Source organism: Propithecus coquereli, unplaced genomic scaffold (assembly GCF_000956105.1).
Source record: "Propithecus coquereli isolate 6110/MARCELLA unplaced genomic scaffold, Pcoq_1.0 Scaffold339, whole genome shotgun sequence".
Taxonomy (NCBI): domain Eukaryota; kingdom Metazoa; phylum Chordata; class Mammalia; order Primates; family Indriidae; genus Propithecus; species Propithecus coquereli.
This window is the reverse complement of record NW_012149052.1, coordinates 1535071-1547192: the sequence shown is the minus strand read 5'-3', so window position 1 is coordinate 1547192 and position 12122 is coordinate 1535071. Positions and strand designations below refer to the sequence as shown.

The 12122-nt window shown below is 33.8% G+C and overlaps 1 protein-coding gene across 1 annotated transcript in view; it reads right to left on the bottom strand.

Annotated features, from left to right (window-relative positions):
• VPS13A (vacuolar protein sorting 13 homolog A (S. cerevisiae)) overlaps positions 1–12122 on the bottom strand; it is a 262251-nt gene that overhangs the window by 156897 nt on the left and 93232 nt on the right. Inside the window, 5 exon segments of the mRNA XM_012650655.1 lie at positions 1125–1429; positions 2820–2987; positions 10265–10368; positions 10448–10564; positions 11464–11673. Coding sequence (XP_012506109.1) covers positions 1125–1429; positions 2820–2987; positions 10265–10368; positions 10448–10564; positions 11464–11673 — 904 coding nt within the window.

Genomic DNA, 12122 nt, shown 5'->3' with positions numbered 1-12122 from the left:
AAAAAAAAAAAAAAAAAGTGAGATGACATTACTACATATATTAATAAATAAGAAGGGAATGTTATGAAAAACTTCATGCCATTAAATTCTACAACTTAGATCAAATGAACGAATTCCTTTTAAAAAACTGGGAAAGATCACTTAAGAAAAAATAACTTGAGTAGCCCTAAGTTTATTAAGGAAATGAAAATTGTATTAATATTTTACTAACCTCCCATGAGCAAACTCTAGGCCTTGACAGCTTCATCAGTGAATTCTACTTACTATTTAAGGAAGAAATAATATAATTGCACATAAACTGTCACAAATGTATGTCAAAACTTTTCAGTATACATTAAACATATGCAATTTATTGTATCTCAATTATTTCTCAATAAAGCTGCTTTAAAAATATTCAATTAATGGAAAAAAGGGGAGGAAGGAAAAACAGATCAGCCAGAGGCCAAAAAGAAGTAGAGATTGAGAGTTAGTTAAGTGAAAAGATAAATAACAGAATGAGATCAAAGAAAAATGACAGGAAGAAAGATAGGGCAAATGAGAACTACAGAGGTGAATTCAAATTGGAAAAGAAATAGGACACTAAATCCAGAACAGCTGATTAGAAACAGCACAGAAACACAGAGGACACAGTATAAAAGCTCTGGAACTATTTGAATATTCATTTACTCCCCTACTCAATGCTCAGGATTACACCAGGTTATATGCTACTGTTTATTTGTTTGTTTCAATTAGAGCATGGGATCCACAGCACAAAGCTGACAGAGCAGTTGAGTGACAGTGTGTTTGCAAAGTGAATAAATGTACTCTATGAGAAATCCCCCCATTTCTTCCACAGCCTTACAATTTTTAAAGAACTACAGAAAGCACAAATATACTTCCTCAAATAATAACTATTACCATTTTCCTAATTATCTACGGAGAAATTATCAAATACTTTCTAGGTTTTTAAAACCCTGAAGATTTATTATTGATTTTGCCAAAAAATACCTAAGGGAGAATCACAAAATCACAGTTATAATAAAATAAAATCTTATTTTAAACAGAATACTCAAGATACCAAAGCCTTTAATGTAAAAGCTAGAAAAAGACTGCATTTTACACAAATATACTTGTGAAAAGCTTACCTGTATAGTCGCATTTCACTCAGCTTTATTGTTATCAAATCAATAATAGGTGGGGGATTGCTTTGGCTCTCTGTTACTATATGGAATGTATTTGTCATTGTAATTAGTCCAAAATCAACAACAAAAACATTTTCAGAAACTGGAGACTGTGGGATGACCACAACTGGGGCTTTGATATTAACATCCAATGCCATTCTGGAACTCCTTTGTGCCAGTTCTTTTACACCACTAGCAGCCATTCCAGCCGCCTGAACAGTTGCCTCAGCAAAGGCTTGTTTAGCTGCTTGAAAATTATCTATAAAAGCCTATAAAGATAACAATTATATTCACAAGGTTACAATTAATAAATAAGACATTAAATACACATTGATGTTTATGATTTTACCTCCATAAAAAAACTTTTACTTAGTACAAGCATAATTTATTCAAAATCTGATTGTCTATGTTAAATATTAATTTTCTACTGCAAAAATTAAGAAACACAAAGATATAGATAAAATAAAAATCTAGTCCCTGGAGCAAAGCAAAATGAGGATACTGGAATGTTTTATTGATATCTTGTTCCCTTAATGCTTCTCTTTGCCCAATGGCTAAACCATCATACTTCCCTATACAACTTCAGTGGCCAGAGAGCTTATTTATATTTCTAAGATTAAAGAAAAAAAAAGCAAATAAAATGTTCCTTTAATAACTCTCAAATAAGTTTTCTAATTTCTGAATTCCAGAAAAAAATACTTCAATGACATAAAATTACTTAGAGTTATACTTAACTTTCATGTTCAAAGAAAAAAAATTTAACATTTTCAGTAATTTCTAAGTAAAGGCTATTACAAGAAGGCTCAGTGACATATGTTTTTGATTATACAAAGAAATTAACTAGGAATACCTATTCATCTCTACATTTTTGTGTACAAAAATATTTTATGGCTATAGGAAAAATTGCATGGTAGCCTCAATTTAAAAGAACACAAAAACAGCAACATTATTTAGAATCAACTTGAAATTCTGAAATAACAAAAAAGGGCTCCACATTCCCAAATATACCAAAGTAAATACACAAATACCCTCCCCTGCTTATAAGAATTGCCATAGTTGGCCTATTTATCTATTACAGCCTTAGATTTATCTAGCTTATATACCAAAATTTAGATATAATAAAATATAATTATAATAATGTAATTTTAGAATAGATGATTTTATATAACATTTTCACATAGGCATACCTATTAAATATATGCACATTATATATCATATATATTATATATTAATTGAAATCTTCATTTTATACAACATTGGCTTAAGTCCTTGTTTTCCCTGACTTCCAAATCTAACTAAAAAATACTGCATATACATATTTGAAGTTTGTTTTGGTTTCATGTCACCATTAAGAATTCTTAAGTCAGGAAAAACAAAGACTTAAGCCAATGTTGTGTAAAATGAAGATTTCAGTTAATATATAACATATATGATATATAATGTGCATATATAGGTATTCCTATGTGAAAATGATGTTACATAAAACCTTATATATAAAAGTACTACACATTTCAGTCATCATAAGTGGTACCAGGAAAATTATAACAATCAGGAGAAAAAAATCAAGAACGGAATTCTTGTTATTCTTCATCTATGTCTGACATATGGCAATTTCCACCTAGCATAAAAGAATAAAAAATAATTTATTAAAATACTTACCAATATAGAATATAGAAATTTTGTGACAAAAACTACTTCAATGCAACCAACTGTTAAATTAACCTGAATGTCAACTACATTCACATCTGTGTATGCAGAATTAGCAGTTGCATCCACGTAAGAAACCATTTTAAAGCTGAAAACTTCTTTTCCAGTGATATAAACAGCCTTAACAAGAGAAAATTCAATTATCACAATCCATTTTTGAAATGATGTGCCTTCAGTACAAACTTAAAGCGCAAGTTAACAAAACATATACACATATTTGGACAATCTTCCAGTTTATGCAAGCCAAGTACAAATGAGGCAACAATTCTGTTTTATTGGAATCTACACTGCAAAGTTTTTCAAATTGGTGGTGGCAGCTCTCTTTGTGGGTCATGAAATCAATTTAGTGGGTCTGGCCCAGCTTTTTTTTTTTCAAATGGAGAATAGAAGAAAAAAGATAAGAATATGCATTTTTTTTTTTTTTTTTTTTTTGAGACAGAGTTTCATTCTGTCATCCTGGCTGGAGTGCAGTTATGTCATCATAGCTCACTGCAACCTCAAACTCCTGGGCTCAAGCAATCCTCCTGCTTCAGCCTCCTGAGTAGCTAGGACTACAGGCACCTGGCACCAGACCAGCTAATTTTTCTATTTTTTTATAGAAACGGGGTCTCACTCTTGCTCAGGTTAGTCTCAAACTGCTGACCTCAAGCAATCCTCCTGTCTTGGCCTCCCAGAGTGCTAGGATGAGCCAACGCACCTGGCCAGAATATGCATTTTCATTTTGCATGTGTACTTTTATACTGAAGTGTATTTCTTGATTTACCGTCAAAAGTTTGAAAAACACTGTACACTACAACTTACTGAAATTTACTTCTCTTGATTTGAGGTATGTGAATAGATTTTCCAGATTCTTCAAAGGAATCTCCTCCTATTTCTATACCTCTGTTCCTTATTAGTTCAAGAAGAGCCATCTTAACTGCCAACCAGAAATTACCTACAATGGTTTAAAACCTCAAGCTCTGCAATACCAGTTAAAAATGGTGGCGACAACAGGATATGTAAAATGTTAAAAAAAATTTGCTCATGAACAGAACACTAACTAACTTAGTTTATGGCTTTCTCCACTCTCCTGAATGCTAGAAGCAAGAACAGGGAACTGAAGAGCCATCGACAAATGAATGCCAACCACAGAACAAAGATCCTCAGAAACCAAGCTATGTAGGACCTCTGAAAGTTGAGGTACAAGATGGAGCTGAAGAGAAGTCTATAGTTCTGCCTCTGCTTAGAATGCACAAAGATGGAGTGAGAGTCATTCCAAATCCTGTCAACAAGAAAAAGCCCAGATAAACTACAAACTCATAATTTTCTTAAAACTGTTAGAAATCTGAGGTCACAGGACAACAAAACACCCTAAAATCTAAGGAAAAACTTAGGCACCTTCAAGGAGAGACAGAATCTAGGAAAGAATAATTCAGCTAAACAACAAAGGTTGACTGTGGACTAATGTCAGATACAAATTCCCTGGGAACCTCAGACAAAAGAGGAGTTTACACTCAGTTGCAGTCACTTCATGAGCTTCTGCTGGGAGCTCATGAGAAAGAATAGGGGAAAAGGAGAAAAACAGAGAAAGTTTTCCTAGGTACAGGAAAAGAGGAGGAGGCTCTACTGCAGAAAAGGCCCCAAAGCAGTACCAAAATTATCCTCTTCTCAGAAGAAAAGCTTTAAGACAGAAGAAGGGTAGTAAACCTTCATGTCCTCAGGTCACAGATGAAAAGATAAATCCCAGGGAAAAAAATAAAACTCTCTGCAGCTGGGGGAAGAACAAGAACCTTCCTAGGACCAGACCATTAGAGGTCTTCTTCTGCTCGGGCAGGGAAAGACATGCAATCCCACATAGGAACCACCAAAGATACTAGTCAGACATCATGGAAAGGAGGGACAGGATCACCAAGAATGCTCCATTTCTGAGACACAGAAAAACAGGTGAGTACTGAAAATGGACCAGGACAACTGACAAGCCTACTCAAACCACTTCCACTTCCCTTCTCTCAAATACTTACCTTCAAGTTTGTAAGCTGTAAGGAACAAGCAGCAGGAGTATCCAACATCAAGGAAAAAGCCAAGAGAATGAAAAGAGAATTTTATGAGGCATGATAGTAGAGGAAAGGTCAAAGGCTGAGCCTGGTACAGAAATCTTAGCAACCTAGCCCTCACTCACCCTAAAAGCATGAGGTACATCTGAAGAAATCTGAAGCAGTAATGGTAGTGAAGGGAATCATATAAAATAAGAAAATTCAAACCAAGCTTGACTCTCCACCAGACTGACTCAACTCCCCAAGCTAACAGTTTGGCAGAAATAAAGGCATACCCATTTCCACACATAAATACTATTTACCTCAGTCTCTATTATCCTATACATGATGTGTGACATTCAGTCAATAACTATGAGATGCTCCATAAAAGCAAAAAAAACCCAACAAATGATAAAGCAATCAAAAGAACCAGACTTGCCTACAACACAGATATTCAAACTATTAGCCGGGGAATTTTAAATTACTATAATTAATATGGTAAAGGCTTCTAATGGAAAAGGTGGAAAACATGCACAGATAATGAATATCAGCAGAGAAATGGAAAAAAGAATAGAGTCAAAGGGAAATATTAAAGATTTTAAGACATGGTAACAGAGATGAAGAGTATCTTCAGTGCTAAAGCCAAGGACAAAACCAGTGGATTTGGAAATAGGTTAAAAGAAATTATCCAAACTGAAATGCATTAAGAAAAGAATAGGAAAAAAGTTGAAGAGAGTGTCCAAAGGTTGTGGGACAACATCTAAACAGGAATCAATCTAACAGGAATTTTTGGAATCTAAGGGGAAGAGGGAAGAGGTGGAGGAAGAGAAAGGGAGCGATGGCGGGGGTAGGGGGGAGGGGGGAGGAGACAGAGACAGATGAAATATTTAAAAAGTTAATGAAAAATAATGAAAGACAGATACATCCAAGTGGCTCAGAAAAGCCCAAACAGGACAAATATCAAAACATAATTACACACACCTAGACACACAATACATAAATCCTGAAGCCACTCAGAAAAGATGACGACTTACACACAGAAGAACAAAGATAAGATACATAACATACTTTTCATCAAAACTATGTATAACAAAGTACAATGGAGTCACTTTTTTAACAGTTTGAAAGGTGGGGAGGTAGGGAGATGGAGAAGGGACTACCAATCCAGAATTCTATATCCAGGAAAAGTATTACTCAGAAAATTAGGGTAAAATAAAGGATTTTTTCCAGCTCCCTTCTCATCTCTGCTTAAAAAGCTCAGAGGATTCATTACCAGCAGACTTGCATTATAAGAAATGAGACTGTCCTTCAGATAGAAATACAGACAGAAATTACATGAAGAAATGAGTTCCAGAAATGGTTACAATGAAGAGAAATATAAAACATTTTCTTTAGAAAATTAATTGCTGTAAAGAAAACTGACTAACCAAAATCAGTAGGTATGTATTGTAGGTTTTCAACATGTATAAAAATAAAGCATAAGACAATAATATCAAGAAAGAAGGAAATAGGAATTGGAAGTATAGTATCGTAAGATTCTTACACTATACGTAAAACAGTAAAATATTACCGGAACATAGACTGTGATTAAAGATATATATTATAAAGCCAAAGGAAATCATAAAATGAATCATAATTATTAATAATTCAAAATCAGGCAAAAAGGAAAATACAAAGAATAGAATGAACAAAACAACTAGAGAACAGAAAACAATCAGTGAGGTATCAGATTATAATCCAAGCATAACAATAATTGCTTTTTTTTAAATGGTCCAAACACAAATTTAAAGTCAAGAGATTGTCAGATTGCACAAAAATGCAAGATCTAAATATAAATAATACATAAAAATTAAAGGATAGACAAAGATATACCATGTAAACAAACACTGGTCAAAGAAACCTAGAGTGGCTATTTTACCACCAAAGTAGGCTTCAGAACAAGGAGAATTACCAAAGAGAGAAAGGTACATTCCATAATCACAAATGGTTAAATTCAACCAAGAAGGTATAAAAATTTATGTGGAAAAACAAAAGTCAAGAACAGTCATAGCATTATAGAAGAGAAACAAGGTGGAAGATTAATTATAGAGCTTAAGAATTAAACTTAATAATTACATCAGTATGGAATTGAGAGTCAGTATAAAATGGTTACGAGAACAGTCATCCCTCAGTATCTAAGAGGGATTGGTTTCAGGACCTACTTGGATACCAAAATCTGTGGATGCTCAAGGCCCTTGAATAAAATTGTGTAGTAAGCACATCTTCCTGTATACTTAAAATAATCTCTAGATTACCTATAGTACCTAATACAATGTAAATAGTTATACTGTACTTTTAAATTTGTATTATTTTTTATTGTTGTATTATTATTTTTCATTTTTTTCCCAAATATTTCTATCCAAGGTTGGTTGAATCCCCTTGTGTGGAACCATGGAAATGGAGTGCCAACTGTATAAAGAGCCTGAATGGTTCTTAACATCTAGTTGTCAGATAAAGCTCTACTAGTTGTGTGATTTCTAGAAGTTACATAGTTCAGTTTCTTTCTGGTAAAACCAAAAAATGAAGTTCTGATCTCAATGGGCTTTGTGACAAATAAGCTAAATAATAGCTATTTCAATAAATACTATTAATAAAAAATTAAGTGCCATACGGAAAAAAATGAAATTGAATGAACTGAACCCCAGCCCCAAACACATACAAAAAATATTTTTACTGGTGAATTCTATCAAATGTTTAAGGAAGAAATAATGCAAATTCTACAACAATTTTTCAGAAAATAGGAGAAAGCACTTCTGAACTCATTTTATAAGCCAGTATTAATCTAATAACAAAGCCAGAGAAGTACAGAATATTTAGAAACACTTGCGTACCTACCACACTAAATAGCGAGTGTTATAAACTAGATTTTTTTAAAACCTTCACTTTCAAAACATTTTTCCATAAAAAAGACATAAGAAGCTAACTTACTATTACATTTTATTTTATGAGATGGCCAGGTCAGCTACAATCCATTTTACCATATGGCATGCACAAATAACAACAGTATTTGTACGATGGTGCTACAGCAAATGAAGGATACTTCTTCAGGACAGAGTCAAATGGTCTGAGGGCTCCAACCTTCAAAGTTGAGGGGCTCAATGTATCAGTATACCTAAAACCTATTCATGGCACAATCTTGTATATCCTGGCACAAGGATTATGAAGCTCTGATATAGGGCAAAAAGCTTGTGTCTCTCTGGTTCTTTGACATGTGGAGACTTACTGAATAAGGCGATTTGTTTAAAAACCATGTACATTGGAATCAAGTCAAAAAACAGCGAAGGGAAATTGGAATGGAGCAAGAAGACAGACCTGAGACAGAGATTTTTCATTTTGTAGCTTTGTGTAAATTGAATTTTTAACCTTGTAGATATATTAAAAATAAAATTACAGAGAAAAAAAATCAATAGGTTGGGGTATAGCATTGGTTCTGTCACTAACTACTTGTATGACTTTTAGCAGATACCTTTATTTCTGTGAGCTTTACTTTCTAGATAGGGAAAATAAAATAGATAATCTACTACTTAAATGCTCTAATACTAAATCAACAAGAAAAAATCAAACAACCCTATCAAAAAGTGGGCAAAGGACATGAACAGAAACTTTTCAAAAGAAGACAGAATAATGGCCAAAAAACATACGAAAAAATGCTCAACATCTCTAATCATCAGGGAAATGCAAATTAAAACCACAATGACATATCACTTATCTCCAGTGAGACTGGCCTTTATCAAAAAGTCCCAAAACAATAAATGTTGGCGTGGATGCAGAGAGATAGGAACACTCATGCACTATTGGTGGGACTGCAAACTAGTGCAACCTCTGTGGAAAGCAATATGGAGATACCTTAAAGAGACACAAGTAGAAGTACCATTCGATCCAGCAATCCCATTACTGGGCATCTACCCAAAAGAGCAAATGATACTGTATAAGAAAGACACCTGCACCCGAATGTTTACAGCAGCACAATTCACAATTGCAAAGATGTGGAAACAACCCAAGTGTCCATCAATACATGAGTGGATTAATAAAATGTGGTATATGTATACCATGGAGTACTATTCAGCTTTAAGAAACAATGGTGATTGTTTCTCTCACATACTCCTGGATAGAGCTGGAACGCATTCTACTAAGTGAGGTATCCCAAGAATGGAAAGACAAGCACCACGTGTACTCACCATCAAATTGGTATTAACTGATCAACACATAAGTGCACATATAAGAATAACATCTATTGGATGTTGGGCAGGGGGGAGGGGGGAGGGGACGGGTATATGCATACACAAAGAGTGCATCCACCTGAAGGATGGACATATTTGAAACTCGGACTTGGGGGGGGGCAAGGGCAACATACGTAACCTAAACATCTGTACCCCCATATGCTGAAATAAAAAAAAAATGCTCTAATACTATGATTTTTAAAGTAAAAGTAATAGAAGAAAATAAAACCATTCTGGAAATTTTCTTGTTCCTTATTCCTATGAGCTATGCCCCTTTGATGTTTTCAAACTCTTTTTATCCCACATTAAATAAGCCATAAGAAGAAGATATAAGAAATAAAGATTTTTTTTAAACATTAAAATCAGGTCATCACTATGTCATCAGTATTACTGGCTAAGTCTAATTTATCTATTTCCTTCTTTCCTACCATATTCCAAATGCTAACTTCCTGACTCAACATGTACTTCAGCTTCTCCTGATCCTGCTACCTGCTATTCTCTTCACTCTCTTAAATATACCATCCTACCTAGATGCCTCATTATTCAGTATTACCTGGCCAACTCCACAACAGTAAGGAACCTTACTGGTATACACTCAGTAACAAATTACCTGCCCTTCAACCACTAACCACTTCAAATGACTCTCTTAGGATTATAGCAGCTATACTAGTAAATCATTCATGAAAATAAACTTTTAAAAAAATCTCACTATTGAATTAGACTTCAGATCCTCTGCTGTATCTGAAATGTATTACAAGGGTCAGAGTATTTGAAGAGAACAAAAAGAAAAATAGTGAAAAGGGTATTTACCAAGCCCCCTCCCAAAACTTTGCTCCAGGAGCATTACTTACACTTACCTCGTTTATGAGATACTCATTTTACGAAAATCCTCATTTTACGAATAAACAAACATAATCCAAGATTAGGAAATTTGCTAATGGTCACACAGCTATTAAGGAGCAGAGCTAAGATAAGACTCTAATTATGCCTGACTTCAAAATCCATGGACCTAATAAGCCACATTGTTAAATTCCAACAACTGTCTATCTAATTGATATCTATGACCACTCTTAAAATACAATTATATTTAATGATGTATTAACACTTAATAAAAACAAATTCTTACCTTTTTGTATACAGCTGTTTTATCAGAATCCAAAACAATTATATTCCTTAGCTTTGCATTTATTTCAGTTACTGAAGGTTTCATAATTATTTCAGAATCAAGTCCTAAGGGAATAAAAGGATGACTAATTGCCTTTTCTTTCATTTAATAGTTCTAAATTTATTTTTTATAAAATTGTATTACCTTCAATCTTAATTTCAGAAATTTTACGTTTCTGATCTTGAATAAAGATCTGTAAACACGATAATTCTGCTAAAATCTGCAAGGTAATAATATCTTCATTTGTGGATAATTTAAAAGCTGCAAAAAAAGGTCATATTGTAAAACACAAGGAAGAAATTTTAGTAGTTACCTCACTATAGATACAAAGTAACTGAAATACCACCGCAAGTAGCAGTATTAGAGAAACCCTGATCTGCAATTCTGTTGAAAACAAGGTATGACATTCCTTACTTAACTGGGAATTCTAAAACAAAAAAAAATCTAATCTAATGAAAACAAAAGCAAATAAAGACAAAATACTATTTCTAGAGGAGACTAAACATTTGAAACTAAGAAACTGTAGCTATAAATTCCTAAATCTTTTGATAGCTGATTATTAGGCAATACTTATCATTATCAAAATTTTAACTTTCCATTGCTTAAAAAGTACTGTACTCTGATTAAAAAATACGCTCTAATATTACTCAAAATTTAGTCAAATTTTTAGTCACATTTTTCTAATCTAAAACAATCATGCTATTACATGCATAATTTTTTTTCTTTATAGTCAGAACATTCATTCATTCATTCATTTATTTATCAGCATGTTACAGGGATACAAATGTTTAGGTTACATATATTGCCTTTTCCCCATTCAAGTCAGAGCTACAAGTGTGTCCATCCCCCAGAGAGTGAGCACTGCACCCATTAGGTGTGAATACATGCATAAATTTTAATCTAAATCAAATACTTATGCTGTATAATTGTCAACTAAAACTAATTATTATATATAATAAACAAAGCCACATTTTCTTCAGTAGTAATCAATTTCCTTTACCATTTTCTAAAATTAACCTGTTATATAATGAATCCTTCTAGATATTAACCTAGGCAACAGAATTATGAAGCCAATATAATAAATTAATAATAAAGCCAGAGCCTAGATTTATTGATCTACTAGGTAAAAAAATTTGAATCTGAATTCTAAAGAAACATACCTAGTTTTTTAATGACATCTCCTTTGTCTTCAGTCTCTATAATATTCACTGAGGCTGATTTTTCCTCTGATTGTGGAAGGATATTATTAAGGTAATTTATTGTATTCAGAAGTGCTTCAGTGTGTAAATGAATATCCAAAGAGGAAAAATTCACCTAAAGAACAAAGATGATTTTAGTAATAGGTCAATAAATATCTGTTTCTCTGTTCTCTACAAGGCACTATGCTTTGTGGTATAAGCAGTGGTCCCCAACCTTTTTGGCACCAGGGACTGGTGTCATGGAAGACAATTTTTCTACGGATGGTGGGGTGAGGGTGGGGGTAGATGGTTTCGGGATGATTCAAGTGCATTACGTTTATTGTGCAGTAAAACCTCTCTGCTAACTATAATCTGTATTTGTAGCTGCTCCCTAGCACTAGCATCACCATGTCACCTCCACCTCAGATCATCAGGCATTAGATTTTCATAAGGAGCAGGCAACCTAGATCCCTCACACGTGCAGTTTACAGTAGGGTTTGTACTCCTAGGAGAATCTAATGCCCTCACTGATCTGACAGGAGGCAGAGCTTATGCGGTGATGTGACTGATGGGGAGCATATGTAAATACAGATGAAGTTTTGCTCGCTGGCCCAGTTCCTAACAGGCCACAGACCAGTACC